General features: G+C 40.5%; 1 protein-coding gene across 1 annotated transcript in view; it reads right to left on the reverse strand.

Moving 5' to 3' along the window:
- Positions 1-15830, reverse strand: part of gli1 (GLI family zinc finger 1) — a 54355-nt gene that overhangs the window by 5956 nt on the left and 32569 nt on the right. The window contains exons 3-11 of the mRNA XM_069147061.1: positions 6410-6519; positions 3658-3890; positions 2970-3071; positions 2664-2862; positions 2102-2267; positions 1768-1875; positions 1299-1439; positions 998-1147; positions 307-471 (exon numbers count right to left, since the gene is read on the reverse strand). Coding sequence (XP_069003162.1) covers positions 307-471; positions 998-1147; positions 1299-1439; positions 1768-1875; positions 2102-2267; positions 2664-2862; positions 2970-3071; positions 3658-3890; positions 6410-6480 — 1335 coding nt within the window. The 5' untranslated portion in view covers positions 6481-6519. The remainder of the gene's footprint in view (positions 1-306; positions 472-997; positions 1148-1298; positions 1440-1767; positions 1876-2101; positions 2268-2663; positions 2863-2969; positions 3072-3657; positions 3891-6409; positions 6520-15830) is intronic.

The raw sequence follows: 15830 nt of genomic DNA on the forward strand, positions 1-15830 counted from the left end.
CATTGTTATCATTTAAATACAAACTACTGTCAATATACATGTATTTGAATATGTTTTTTTTCTTCAGTTGCTGTTTCTGGCATCTTGGACATCCAAATACAGGCAGGAGTGTGAATGTCAAAAACTCTGTCATTAACTAAATTATTCTATATTAATTTATTTATTAAAAATCATTCATCATATGTGTTGGCCTTGAAAAGAAAATGATGCTTCACTACAGTGTCAGCAGAACGAGAATGAATTTAGCAGAACTGGTGCTATTCAGATTCAATTCTTTATTACTTGTCAGGGTGTGTACTACGGTACCTCATTGGAATGAGTTCGGTTTTGATGCTTAGCGCGGTCTGAAGCGTTGGAGAAGGCTTTGTTGCAGCCTTCGTGTTCACACACGTATGGTTTCTCCCCGGTGTGAGAGCGCAAGTGGGTTTTCAAATTCTCCAGGCGAGAGTAGGCCTTATTACAGCCTTCAAACTAAAACAGAAAAAAATTACACAACTGTTTTAGAACGGTTTCACAACAACAGCCAAGTTGCAATCAAGCAAACAACAGGAAATGACCAGTCTATGAAAGTTTCACTAACATGCCTACAGTCCTACACTGATAATATATTCAAGCTACAATATGTAAAGTGTAGTCACAATAACATTATAATGAATCATCTTTCACAGTCCCGGCATGAATGACTTGTGTCCCCAGAAAACCTTTTCTTAATTAGTCATATTGAAGCTATTGTAGAGGCATTATTATGCTCTTGAAAGGAGCAAAGGAGGTTCTACAACACGCTTAAAGAAACTATGATAGCGGTATGTTAGTATCAGTATAGAGGACAAGCTTCTCAGTGAGTTCACTGACCTGCCACACTGAAAATACGTGTATCATGGTAGTACATAAATGTCCTACGATTTTTTTTTTTGCTTGCAATTAAAAAATATCTAGATGAAGACAGACAGATAAGTGGAATAAATAGAGAAGACAGATAGACTCAAGTTTCACTCACAGTGCACTTGTGTGGCTTCTCTCCTGTGTGTCTGCGCATGTGAACCACCAGCATGTACTGAGCTTTGAAAGGCCTCTGTTCTCGAGAGCACTCCTGCCAGTGACATACAAACTCCTTCTTCTCTCCGTGGATGTGCTCATTGTTGATGTGCTGTACAGTAAACAGATAAACAGGGAGAGCCATTAAAAGTCACAGTGATATACTGTAGATGTACATGCTTTAAGATGGAAGAATTTGGTGAGATATGAAAATCGAACTTTTTCTAAAGCCCACATCATCTTAAAGTTTTTGTACGTCTTACATGAACGAGCTGGTCTTGTGTATCAAATTCCTTGATGCAGCTCTCCCAGTGACAGTTGGTCTCATAGATGGCCTCTGGTTCAGGTTTCCCGTCCTCCTTGTCCAAGTCATCTCTGCCGTCCAGCAGGCCCAGGAGAGGATCCTAGTGATTGGTATAGAAAAGAAAGGCAAGTTAGCTCAAGTTGATTCCGTGCATTTATCTAAAAGCCCAATTTACCATATGTTACGTATGAGATGCAATATGATGGAAGTTACTCACCAATGAAATAAACACAAACAGGAAAAGCTGTATTTTCCCTTTATGACTTTAATATGCAGTAATGATCTTGTGTATGACTCTAACTCACTGCTCTTGAATCCATCTCTCTTTGACACACAGTAATGCTTTTATATTCCTGCATGTGTATTCGACAACACTACACAAGGCCAACACTAAAATGCAGATATTTTTAATAAGACCGTAACTGTACCTGAGTGCCTGTGGAAGAGGGACTGGCTACATCGCCCTCTGACCTCTCCTCCAGGCTCTTCACATTCATGCCATCCATCAAACCTCCCAGCCCTGGCTCTGTCTTCAGCTGCAAAACAACACACATTTAATTTCACCAATCAGTTTCTGTCTCTTAAAGTCATTCATAGTATTTATGTGTTCATAAAATTGACTTTAATTCTCTCTGTCATTTATCACTCTACGTTTTCTCTTCCTACTTGCCAACCCTTGTCTCCCAGCTGTCAGAAGCAGAAGGTGCACTGATGCTGAAATACTCCTACTGCTTTGTGAAGTGCGTGAGAGAGCCATCTTACATGTCCATGCTTGGGTGGAGCGTGGAGCCGAGGATTATGGGGAGGTAGACGGGAAGCCTGGCAGGGACCTGGTGTGTGTCCACCCAGTGGTGTACCGGCGCCTCCTCCGTACATGCCTTGTTGTCTGGATTGGCAATTTATATTGCTGGAGTAACCCAACGACGGACTGTTGATGGAGAGAAGAAACAAAAATATGATTAAAGACTGCTGGAAGTAGTGAGATACTTGAATCAAATTAATACAATCGGTAGCGTTTTTTATTATGCGGACAGGCGACATTTTTGCTTTGTCATCATCTAGGGTGGCTTTAGGAATGTCATCAACTCATCACCTCACATTGGCTGATAGAAATTGGTGTGGAAATCAGAGAAGTATCAACACACTTACATCAAATTAAAACATCATGTTCTGAGACTATTTCAAAATTGTGCATTCAGTGCTTTAAATGTTACACTTTACAAGTATTTATCCATTGATTAATGAGATAAAAGAGATGGATATTTCTACTGGCTGTCAAATGTATTTTTGAGCTTTATTTATATGGAACAGAGAAATATCTTACCTCATGGCGCTCACGGAGAGATGGCCATAAGAGCTGGCACCATTGGGGTTGCAGCGAGAGTTGACAAAGGCCACCAGGGAGTTGGGCGAGGTCCGGATTACCGTCTGCAGGTCGACACTGGCATCAGACAGAGGGGAGATGGAGAGAGCTCTCTTTTTGCTCAGTTTCAGTATGGAACGAGGTGTGGAGAACCTCGAGCCTAAAGGTGGACGAGAGTAGGAGGGTTAGCTTTTATTATACAACAAGTTTTTGTGACAGGATTCATTTAAATTTTAATTCAAACAGTTTACTTGAGTGTTTTCTTACCGTCACCTGACCCAATCTGATCAGAGCCAGGTTGAACCTGGCAGAAGTTGTGATGAGATGACATCATGTTGTTCTGGTTGCAGTAGGGGGTGCTATTGCCACCTGGAGGACATTACACACAGGAACAAGCAATCTCAAAGATCACTGTTCAAATTATTTCACCAGTAAGCCGACACGGAATTTCTAGGTGACTGTAGCTCAAGCAGTCACAAAGTAGTCAAACCAGATGTTAAAAACACAAGATGTAGACCTGCAGTCCTAGAAGAGGGAGAAATGGCACAACTCGTGTGAATGACGTTGTTTATTCAACAGCTTTGAACTCACTCCAGACATGATTATGCGTGTAATAAACACCTGGCATTACTACTGATACATGATCATAAGAAAGCCAAACTATAACAGGACCCAGTACATACTCAGAATTTATATTAAGATATGTTGTAATATATCCATAGTTCACCCTAAATTAACTAAGCAATTTAGTCCAACCTGCTGTCATACTGTAATTCCACACTGCAGAGTAAAGAGACACATTTATAGCTCAATAGCACAACCAGCCAACTGTTAACTTCTGATCATTACTTTCGCAGAAATCTGCGGAGTTTTATTTACAGTCTCTCAGGTATCCTCAAATCCAAATCAATACCAGCTGTGCGATGAAGGAAATGTAAAAGATACTCTGACTCACTCTCTGTGGGCGGCATGCCTCTGTGGCCCATCATACTGTGCGGCGGTGGGGCCTGAGGTGGCCTCATATATTGATCCAAGCAGTGGCCGAGCCCCTGTCCTGGTCCCGATCCATGAGTCATGCCGGGAGTCATGGGATTATACATGGCGTGGCGGTCCTGGGGAGGGCCGTCGAGATGCGGAGCACGCAGCGAAGACGCATCAGTGTAGGGAGACTGGTCGGATGGGACGAGGCTGCAAGAAACGCAGTCAGAGAAGTTTTCTGAAAGCAGTGTGGAAAATCGTGACTGATAAAAGTGAGAATGGGAACTATAAAAACAGTCAAATGTGATGATGATGTCAGTGTAAGATTTGTCCAGGTCCAAAAAAAAAGAAGTCATTTCTGGCGTGTAGCATCATTTAACATTGGCTTGTACCACCTCTCTTCCTCAGAACATAACGAAGAAATGATTTTGGCTCTAATCTGTGTAATCTTTCTATTTTAACAAAACAGAAACTGTAATCAGAGCATTTAATAGAGCAATTAACACTGGGAACAAAAAAAGTGAATATATAAATGAGCTGGAGTAATTAAGAATTAATAAATCCATTTAAATTGATGAAAAATTAACAAATAAATATAGAGAAAATTATATATTCTCATTCACTTTTAGACTCTGATAAATTGTATATATAGATAGATAGATAGATAGACAGGAGAAGATTAGGCCAATTGGGAAGCTTCAATATATCACACCTCTACAAGCTAAAGCATTCACAGAGACTTTTTTTTTTCTGTCTGTGTGAGGCCTAGAAAAAAGCTCTACCTGAGTATTTGAACTCCAAAAATCATGGAGTTCCTGTCTTCTAAGCTGCTGTGCTTTCTCCCTCCCACCACTAGATGGTGTATAGCCCTTATCCTGGTCTAAACTGTGGAAACTTACTCATCTGGGTTTTCCCCCTACCAAACTAGAAAAGTGAAGCTTCATTGGAACTTTCCAGTCTTTTCATGAATTTCAATGGATGCTCTGACGTTTCCTCGGTCTCACTGAGTAGTTCAGAATCTGTCTCTCCCGTTCTTTCTCTGTCCCTCTCGCTCCTTTTTAAAAAAAAAAAAAATGGACGGACTTCACCCATCCACCTTCTCCTAAGTCGTCCTTTCAGTACTTTAATTCTTTCGCCACAACGTGTATTCCACACAGGAGCTTAATCTGTCCTCTCTAATCCACTGTGCTGGTTCCCCCCGAATTTACCTCCCTCCCGCTCTCACCCTCTTTCTCTTCTCCCATTCACCCCTTCTGTTGTACTTTTCTGTTTCTCCCTCTCTCTCCCCTCTTTCTATCTCCTCTTCCTTTCTCTCCCTCCTCCTCCCGCTCCTCTGTTTTTCTCTGTCCTGACCAGCCACCTTTCTCTCCAACTCTCTCTGCTTCTCCCTCACTCTGGGTAACCTGAGTGGGGCGCGAGGCAGTCATGCAGAGCGCAGCGGGGCCTGGTCAGCCTGTAATTAGCAGCTGTCAGAGAGAGGCCGAGTCCACCCGCAACCTGGGTGGCATGAGAAAGGGAGGGAGGAGAGGGTGGACAGGGGAGGAGTGAGGGGCTGAGCTAGCGCTGTGTCCACAACAATTGCAGAGAGACCTGGGCTTCTACATCCTCAGAATATCTGTGTGATTGAAATAGAAACAGTTTTGGAGCCTCTGCGCTTTCTAGAGAGGAAGATGCTGTGATTTACGGTTGTTGGCGATAAAAAAAAGAATGACATGTTTGCAACAAGATCTCTGATTTTGCTGATCTGTAACAAGATCAGAAAAAAAAAAAAACATTTGAAGAAACAGTTTTCACAGTTTTTCAATTAGCTTGAAAATTGTAAACAAAGATGAACATCCAGAAGTCTAATCCACGTTCAAAAATACGCCTCCATCCCTTACTTATTCACACATCTCCCAAACATAAACAGAAATTATAAATGTATGACAGTTTGATGTTTTTGGGGGAGTCACATGCTGGAGTCTTTGTTCTCTTCCCAAAGTCTTGCCATCACAGTGGGGTTGGCAGGATTAACACCTTACTGTCTGTACGGAGACAAAATCCTGTGCTCACGACCTACTGTACATCTCACAACCCTGTGTACAGGTTATTTTTAGAGTCTTACAGATGACTAAACCAGGTATATATATTAGTTTATCACAGATATACTGAGATCAGCACTTATGGTCTCTGATAAATGACAAAAATAATGTGGTAAAGACATGTCAAATTGTATGTGGAAATGTAAACTGTGGCACATATCTTGCATCTAGTAATGAGTGTTCATGTTATGTGTGTATATTGGGACTGGAACGACATGTTTATCTACTGGTTTGATACTATCCCGATGCTTCGGTGCTGATTTATATTGTATTGTGATTTTTAAGTATTGCTATTGCTTTTTTAAACATTAGACCAATTCACACCATCAAGTTTGTCAGTTTTACTTCAGCAGCATCATTGCTATAAACCCTTTAATAGGGATCTTAAAGATATGTTCAGGAAAAAGGTGTCATGAGGAAGACCACTTACAATGTTTGTGTGAATCTGATATGAAAGACTCAAATTTAATGTAAATTAGTTTTATTATGTAAATTAAACAAACAAAATACACCATGTAAATAAGTAATCTTTATGCTGTAGTTGCTAGTAATTGTGTTTTATGGAAAGTTAATGAAATTGTTGTGGTGGTTAAACTGGAGCTGCAGAGTAATGAGTGAGGACATGGCGCATGCTCACTGCTGTCTTACCCTCTGGAGGGCTGGCTGGGTGAGGTCTCGTAGTAATACAGCCCCTGGTGTGGCTGCATGTCCACTGGCATTGGAGCTCCGAGACCTGCTGCTGCCCTTACACCCTGGACCTGACGCAGAGAGACGAGAGCACGGTTAGGGTGAAGACAAGGAAAACCAAACAAAACTAAACTCCACCAGAAAGAAACGCTAAATGCACAAGAACAATTGTGGCCAGGGAAAAAAAAGAATACGTAGGATGTTAATAACAGACCAAACCAGACCAAGAAAAACAGTTTAACGGCAAAATAAGCTCTCTGAAAAGTTTGAGTCATACTTTTTTTTAAACAGTGTTGGTTATAAAATTAAATCTATTTCATAAGTAAAAGTAGCAAGTAGATTAGAAGTGAATCGTTCTTAAAAGCACTATTAGAGAATTGGTTTTACATTTTTCATAGTATTTTATATGTAGCTAAAGCTATTAGATGTACCTGAATACGAGGTTTGACTGCAAAATTAACAGCTAAAATGGAAATACCATGAAAGGAGGAAAAAAAGAAGAAGCAAAGAACAGTTTAACCACACACTGAACATCAAGGTGGATAAAACACCATTTTGACAGTAAGCCATACAAAAAATGCTTCTCTTTTGTAGGTAAAATGGAAGCAACATCTCTTACAGTTATTTTAGATAGACAGTTATATTTTATTGATCCAGAAAGGTAAATGCTTGACAAAAAATGTAACTTGAAGCTCGGTCTTTGACTGTTAAAATCTGGGATTTATGAAACTTTCTTTTAACACAGATAAACTGTAGCGCTTAAAAACTGAACTCATTTTTACTGCAGAAGGAATCTGGTAGAGGCAGTAGAGGTTCTGAAATGAAAATAAGTGAGGCTGTTTGTCCCGTATATCTTTTCTGAATAAATAGGATCCCTTAACAAAGAAACACGGGGGTAAATTCCTCAGCAGCCACACAAAGATAGAAATAAAAGCACCTGGCTTTATGTATATATAAAAAAAGAAATGGCAGTATGATAACTGTATGTCATAAAGTTCCATTAAGAGGACTAAATATTACATTTTCAAAGAAAGAATCTGCATGATAATGATAACTCTGGAGCACGGACTCATTGCAGTAAAATGTTTCTCATGATTAGCAGTTGTGTATTTCCAACAATACTATTGGCTCTTATTTGGATCTTCGATTTTAAATAAGCAACAATGTAACTGTTAAAGATATTTTATTGGCAGGCCATATGATGGTACTGATGTGCTCTAATACACACCGACAGATTAGACAAAAGCCTGTGACACAAACAGCAGACTTGGCTGTAATCTCTCTTCTCCAAATACAGCCGAGCACCTCAAACACTGCTGACAGACACCAAAAACCAGTTGCACCTTCCCTGCAAAGTAGCCATCAGCATGGAAGAGGCATACAGAAGAGGAAAAGCTGGGTTTTTCCCTTGAAGCTTAAAGGACAAAAGTTTAGGGATGCAAGCAAGACAAACAGAGAAAAATGAAAGCAGGACAAAGCAGCCTTTTGTATGAAACTCATATTGAGAAGGTATCTTTCAGCAAGAGTGTATGTGTAAGGTAATTCTAGCTGAGAGGTCTCGGGAACGAGCACCTGCTCATTACATCCAACCACATCAGTGCAGGTACTAATAGTTGGGACTCAGGGTTCTTACATGCTTAAAACGGTAATTAGGACCAAAGAAATAAACAAAAAAAACATCAGTAGGACAAGGGCGGTAGCGGCGACAATTGAAGAAACAAAGAAAAAATTGTTTGCATAAAAAGTTTGTTGAATCAAGAAAGTCAAATATATATTGCTCATTGATTTTGAATAGAAACAAAAAAGGGTGCAAAATTGGCAAATTCTATTTTTGTTTTTTTCCATTTAACACGTGTTATATATGTCTTTATCCCTGTATTTTCTTTTATTTGTATATGCTTTGTGACAATGTTTAAACAACCAAAAATACATTTACAAGTTGATAAAAACAACATTACAAAACCGACATGGGTAGCTACATTCTCGCCATGCATGTGAAAGCTAAATATTATACTGCTTCTGTTTATGTGACAAGTGTTCAAACCCAAACTGGGAGAGCTCCTGTCCACTGCAGATGAAAGCTCTATGGTTTCAATGTAACAGGTTGCCAGGCCTGTTATGTAGTAGCACAAGTGTTAAAAGGGCAGCAGGGACCTATTTAAGCCCACAAGCCACCAGGGGGGGATTTGGTACGCAAAGTTAGCGAGGGGCTAATTGTATATATTCAGCACAGGCTCTGGATGTGCGTATGATAATTAGCCAGAAGTGCTAAATAGAGATCTTGCCGAGCACCTCAGCTGTCCAGAACTAATAAATACCAAGAAGGGGGTCCCCTGACAGCCTGACACACATACACACACACACGTACACTCATACATAAACTGGCACACCTGTCAGTCTCGCCAAGGGGTAGCATACAGTAATAATCTACTGGCCACCAAGTCTACAGAGAATGTTTGTGAAAGAGTGAGTGTGACGATATACTGAGGCAGTTTATACTGTGGAAGCCCAGTAGCAGGTGAGAAGAGAGTTTTGGAGACAAGTGTATTTGCGGTAGAGGTGTGTGTGTGTGTGTGTGTGTGTGTGTGCTTTAAATGATAAATGGCGGTGGATCTCAGAGTAAGAGTGAATAATGTATGAGCCCACCTGCACACAAGCAAGCTGGAATTTTTTGAAAAATATGTTTGCGAGTGTTTCCCCTGGGAGCAAGGCAACGAGAGAGTGAGAGTGTTACTGATGTAGCTCTGTGTACACACACTCAACTGTGTCTTGTGTCATTAATTTGCATGATACATAAACTACTCTCTTTTACAGAAAAAGTCAACAGCATCAATGCTTACAAAGTCTGAGCGACCCCGTCTCCTAGGCGTTCTGTCGTGATGTGTCTGGCAAAATTTGCAACAGGAATTATATTTAGATTAGGATTTTTATTCTACACTCACTGGTGGTCAAAATATTACAAACATCTGTTAGCTTAACGCAATACAGTTTAACAGCACCATAAACTGTGTCCTATAAAATGATCACACAGTTGAATCCAGACCTCTACAAAACAGTATCAACAAAAACTGAACATTGTAATTGTGAGTTAGTAGGATATATTGCAAGAATGTTGTATTCATGAGGCTTTTTTTTTTTTTTTAATTGGTATTGGTTTTGTCCACACTAATTAGCATATTCTGCAAAACAAACATGTTTGTGTTTTTACGAAACCCCTTTTAAAGTAAAGAAGTCAGAGGTTTTCTAGCGACAGCGGCCTACAGTGGTATGGCACTTTAAGGCACTTAAGCATTGACTTGACTTTTTAGACTTCCATAACGTCCACTTTTATATGCAGCCTGTGGTCAGTGGTGTCAAAGAAAAATAAGTTCTTTAGACATACTCCAAATGTTCTTCTTTGGTATTTGACGCATCAGTAATGTAAACCTTATTGTCACCTCCTGGTCAAACATACTTGTTTGAGCATCTGTAGTTGTTTTTGCATTCTTGTGTGTATGGAGGCATTTTGTGAAACTAAAAGAAAGAAAGGGAAGAAAGAATATTTTGTTTAATCTGAGGTGGAAACTATATGTATTAATGTGGTGAAAATCATAGTAACGACTTTCAGGTAGGAGACCCTTTTAAAGCTTTACACTAAACATTACAGGATGACATACATGCATATATACAGTATTTATCTGTCTTGTGTAGGCGTACATGCATGTGTGAATAGATAGATTTATGTTCTGAAGCATGTACAGATGGATGATGTCATCCATGTGTGGTGCTGACACAGGTGCGGTGGCATTTTGCTATTTCAGGTCATTATTTTGTGAGAAACTGAGGGACTTTGCTCACCAGTGTAATTTTGTGGCGCTGGATTTGAGAGGGATGGGGCAGCAGCATATTAAAAACCCCAAGGCCATAAATCACACGGCTAACTAAACAAATCTGTTCTACTGCGGCACAGCGAGCTGGGCAGGAACCAAGGAGCTGAGGATGAAGACAGGATGTGCAGCCACTTTCTACACCCAAATACCTCCGTGATGAGACTCTCCAGGTTCACAAACCCTGAAACATCCCAAACCCATACTAATCAGACATGCCCGAAAAGCAAGTAACTTCAAACGTCACACAGTGACTTTGTCCATCACATCATCAATTATAGCAACATGTCATCAATACTACTGTGAAAGAGGAGTTGCATGAAATGTCACAGCAATCCCATCAGAAAGCCATAAAGCAAACAGACCACAGTGATGTCTAATAGATTAATTAAATTAACTCAACAGTCAATAAATCAACAAAGTTCAGTGTTTTAAGTGTCTTGGAGCACAAAATCGTCCTGTTTTGAAAAAGAAAAGATCGATTTTTTTTTTAAACCATAGTTGTGTTTTGGGGCCACTATACTATTTTTTCCAAAGTGAGACAAACCCATTTCTTTTTTTAAGTCTGTGTGCACTTGGACGGGCATATTAGCAGAGCTCACCTCAATTACTGGCTATTTAAAAAAAAAAACAGAGAAGTCCTCACTGTGGTGTAGCCTAATATATTTCCTTTCCAGCTTACCTACTTACTCACCAAACCAACATAGTTTAGCACCAATAAATAAAATATGGTTTTGTATCCTTAATGGTCTATTACTCATTCACAGTCAGAGTCCTAACCACTGCACTTTAAAGACCCACATTCAGCTAAAGATGATACTAACTACAACAGCAGATCTGGCCTCAGGTCTTTGAATAGAAAAGCTAGATTTAAAGTCACACCATTTACATTTTAAAAGCAAAAATATCATACTGCTCTTAAAGATTAGAATTTGACTTAATATGCAATAAAACAGACTTTTCCTCTATTGAGTCATGGATTTTACCGTTACAATGGATTTGGTCTGACCAGTAGCTTATGGTTGCTAAAGAGGGTAAAAATTGGTCTTTATTTTATTGATCTAAGCGCATAATCTAAAGCACATGGCACAAATGCATTTAGGATGTGTCAAAATCTTCTATTTTTCGTTTAATAGTTGATAATCATGGTTCAAAGAGGTATACCTTGTTTTGGCTGTAACATGAAAATTCCCTTTAAAATCCAGGGGCTAGATTCATTTATTACAGCAGATTTGCTAAAATGTTGCCAAAACGTTTCTCTGAAGAGGAAATGTATCTGCTCTTTCACATTGTGATTTTTTTTTTTATTTTTATTTTTTTTTATATATATATTTTGCATGTGTTTACCATGCTGCATATCCCTCTGAACAACAAGCAGAGTGTGAGCTCATCATGCACCAGCCAACAAATTACTATTTTTATAATGCGCCCTTAAAATAACAGCTGAATACAGCGCCACTGGCTTAAGACCAGATTTTTGTTGGTCGATCGCACAATCACTGCCTGAACATAGCAATGGGCCAACAATCCTCCTGATCACACCTTCCTCTAAGACCAACTCGCCCATGGGCGCTCAGATGGGCACAAGTGAATGTGCCGTTTAAACAGCGTGGGCACTGGATGGGAAAATGACAACTGTGTCGGGCTTAAACTAACAAAGACACTTGGGCTGTGTTTGGTGCCGCTTTCAACCAGATCGAAGACGGAGTCCATTGGACCACAGTGGACATTTTTCTAACACTATGACATAAGTCGGTAACTTAAAGTGGAAAATTATGAGACAAAATAAATGGTAAGACAGTTTAACAATAAACATGTCTGAATGTATTGAACAAAAAACAAGTATTTGTTTGAATGTTTATGAATTTAACTTATGTTCAGAAAAAATATGCCACTTGCTTTTTCCTCACTTTAAGAAACTAAAGTCACAAATCACCAAAAGACTAACGGACATAGTAGTAGACTATACTTGTTGACTGAACTGCATTGCTTTTTAGACTAATGGCCTTCGCTGCGAACTGGCCCCAGTAGATTCAGTTCTCAGGTGATGGCTTGTGTTTGTGGTATACAAAGAGGAACATTGTTAAGTCGTGCCCGGTTTGGCCATTTGTGACATTCCCATAAAGTGCCGATCCTCCTTCCTCTGAGCAAGTCTCCAGAGAGGACAGACATTTCCACAGGTCACTGGTCATGTCAGACGAAAGGTCTGATCTGCTGTGCTCCACTTCTACACTCCCCTTCTCTTGGGTGTAACACTAAACTGGGGCTCACACATGTTCCCCCTTCTCCCTCCTCAGCCAATATAGAAAGAGGCATTTAACGACATCCCCTTTCCTCTTAACCTCATTTCTCCTCTAATCTCAGATGGGAATGTGAGTATACCATGTTTGTGTGTGTGTGTGTGTGTGTGTGTGTGTGTGTGTGTGTGTGTGTGTGTGTGTGTGTGGTGTGTGTGGTGTGTGTGTGTGTGTGTGTGTGTGTGTGTGTGTGTGTGTGTGTGTGTGTGTGTGTGTTTGCTGGATAATCTATTACTTAGACAGCATTTACACACTCTAAACAGCCTAAATAAAACTCAACGCACATCTTTGGAGCTTGTTGCATGCAGTGTAAACACCAATCTGAAAGTATTTTGTCCCACCCTCTCCTTCGTCCCCTGCTGTCCTCCTCTCATTCTGCCTTTTCCATTGCTCTGTATCTCTGACTATCTCCTGCTCCCTCTTCTCCCTCGCTTGCCTCCACCCTCTCCCTCTCTCCCTCTCTCCCTCTCTGCTCATTTCTGCTCTTGCGACCTCTCCCTGGCCCCTCCCCCCCTCCTGGTGGAGCTGCAGTCGAGGTGGGTGTTCTCTGGCTGTTATGACTTGAGAGACGATAATGGCAGCTATAATGTAGCCAGCCGTTCCTGATGTGGCTGGGCTTGCGGGGGGATTCTGTTGTGTTAGGGCTGGAGATGGAGCGAGGGAGGGAGGGAGGGAGGGGTGAGGGGTGGGCGAGGGGTGAGGAGTGGGGTGGGGGGGTGGGGGGGCGAAGGCGGGGCAAGGGCCCTCAGCCAACCACAGCCCAGATTCTACCTCATTTTCTTCTGCACTTTCTTTTCCTCCTCTTTCTTTCTCTCCTCTTACAGACGTCTTCTAGCCCTGTTGTTTTCCTTCAGTGGTAAACTTTGTTTTTAAATTCGGGCTTTGTTTTTGTAACACCGCCACCCCCGCACCCTCCCCCCCACCCTTCCCTCACCCGACACAGACTCTCCTCCTTTCCTGCTTTTCTCCCTCACCCACCCACCCACCCTCCCTCCCTCCCCAGTGTTTTTTACCCCTTTTTACCCCAGACTCTGTGAATTCCTCGCAGCTGCTGTAATGTGATGGGGGCCAATGGTGTGATCGGTGAAAGGCCACAGGACTGGAGACATCACCGTAATGTACAATAAGCCCTTCTCAATGACCTGCTGCAGCGAGGATTAATGTCATATCTACTTATGAACGCCCATTTTGAGTTTCATTTAAACAGTTTTAGTACTTATTAAGGCTGAGACTTACGTTTTCAAAAGATACCAAACATAAATTAGCCTCACTGTGAGATGCAAAGAAGTAGGGCTCAGCAGTAAATCAGTATTTTTGTTTACTTAAGTGGCATCGGGATGATATCTTAATTGCATCATACCAAACTGCTGCCATTATGGTTTTCAAGATTTACCTGCTATTTCTTGAACTATAAGATCATACAACCACTTTTATATGATATGATGACATGACATGATATGACAACTTTGAGGGTAGATGCAACATGTTGATATTGAACCAGTGCATGATCATCTGTGATTTGTGTTTTCCACAAATTAAGCACTAAAGATTGAGTTCTGTCGGATTTATAGTTTAGAAGTTTTAATAACATAGCATTGCATTGAACATAAATGTAGTTACTTTACATTACTAATTTTTGCATTACTATCTCTGATGAATCAATGCAAAAAATATTCCTATTAATATTATGAAATTAATTCCAGTCATATCACTTTGGTCTATAGTGTACATATAGATATATTGTAGATATAGTCCTGCATATACTCTATATGAGAGATGGATTTAAAATTGTATCAAACAAATTTAGCAAACTTTTTTCTTGCAGTGCTGTGAAGATATAGCATTTGCAGTGTAGCATTGAAGGTAAGGAATTTATAAAAAAAAAAAAAAAAAAAAAAATCTAGCAGAACAAAACAATGCCTAAAAATCTGTTACATTGCATTTCAGCTGGATAGAAATTATTCAAGAATCCATACTGTCAGACTTCAAGTTGTCCGTATGCATTTCAGACCAATCAGCGTCCTATGAGGACCTCCTGGCACCTACAGGTTCGGTTTAGGTGTGATGACGCCGATATGTAAGCATTTGTTCATGAACAAGGATCTGATTGGTTAAAGCCAGCCAGTGACAGACAATGATAGACAGATTGTTCAACCAATTTATTTTTGGAAAATGCCTGTATGCTTTGCCGCGACAAACAGGTTAAGAAATGTGTCTCCATACTCTAAAACGAATTGACTTAAAATAACATACACAACAAAAATACTACCAATGATCTTGGGTTTAAGAGAGGAAGACCGCAAAGTTCGGGAGCCATGTCATGCGAGAAACCCTTTACTAGACCAGCACTGTTGTTTAATACAGTGACACCATGACCCCAGTTTCAACCCAGTGATTCACACGTCACATATCTATGTCTGTACTGTAAACTGCGGGCTGAGCAAGCTGTGGTGGTGGTGATATCTCACTGCTGGGGTTCTCACCTTGTCAAAATGGCAGAATGAAACGTTGATCCCTTGTTGCTACATAGTCGGAGTGACTGATGACAGACATTGGGCAACTAGAGGGCTTGACTGCGGCTCCTCTACATGACTGAAAACAGTAGAGGCGGGAGGGAAACCAAGCAAGGCAAAATAGTGGAGCAAACTGAGCGAATCCCAGAAAGTGTTAAGCCTTTAGTGAACTATTTTTTTTTTTACACTTTAGACAAGCTAAAAGACATATTTTCATTATCAGGGTGCTTTAAAACTGTGAATGTAGAAAAAAGTAAAGTCGGTAAAACTCCAGCTTACTGACAAAGAAATAATTCTGGTGCAAAACTACCATAATCTTCTGCCTTTACTGTCTGTTAACAGAGAGAGATTGTCTAAGCGGCAGATATAACTACTGTTTTAACACCTTTGTAACTGTTGGCTTGATCAGTCAGTGACTTTATCGTGTTTGTGTAAGGATTAGGAGCGGTTCACCTCTCCTTGTTTTCATTTGCCTGTACAAGCACTGCGTTGTACTGCCGGCTACTCAGCAGCTTTACTTTCTCAAAGCCACTTAGATTTTCAACATTTGTCAGTTCAGGGATCTCAACAAACAATTCCATCAAGACGACAGATGTGGTGCTACCGACACATGTGAGTGTATTTCCTCTATCTTCAGTCCCACTCCCCTCAACTCGCCGTTTCTTCGCTCTTTCAAAATCTCACTTCTTCTCTGTCCTTGCTCTGG

This window comes from Embiotoca jacksoni, unplaced genomic scaffold (genome assembly GCF_022577435.1).
Source record: "Embiotoca jacksoni isolate LCO1_2020_lvr unplaced genomic scaffold, fEmbJac1.0.p SCAF_1, whole genome shotgun sequence".
NCBI lineage: Eukaryota > Metazoa > Chordata > Actinopteri > Embiotocidae > Embiotoca > Embiotoca jacksoni.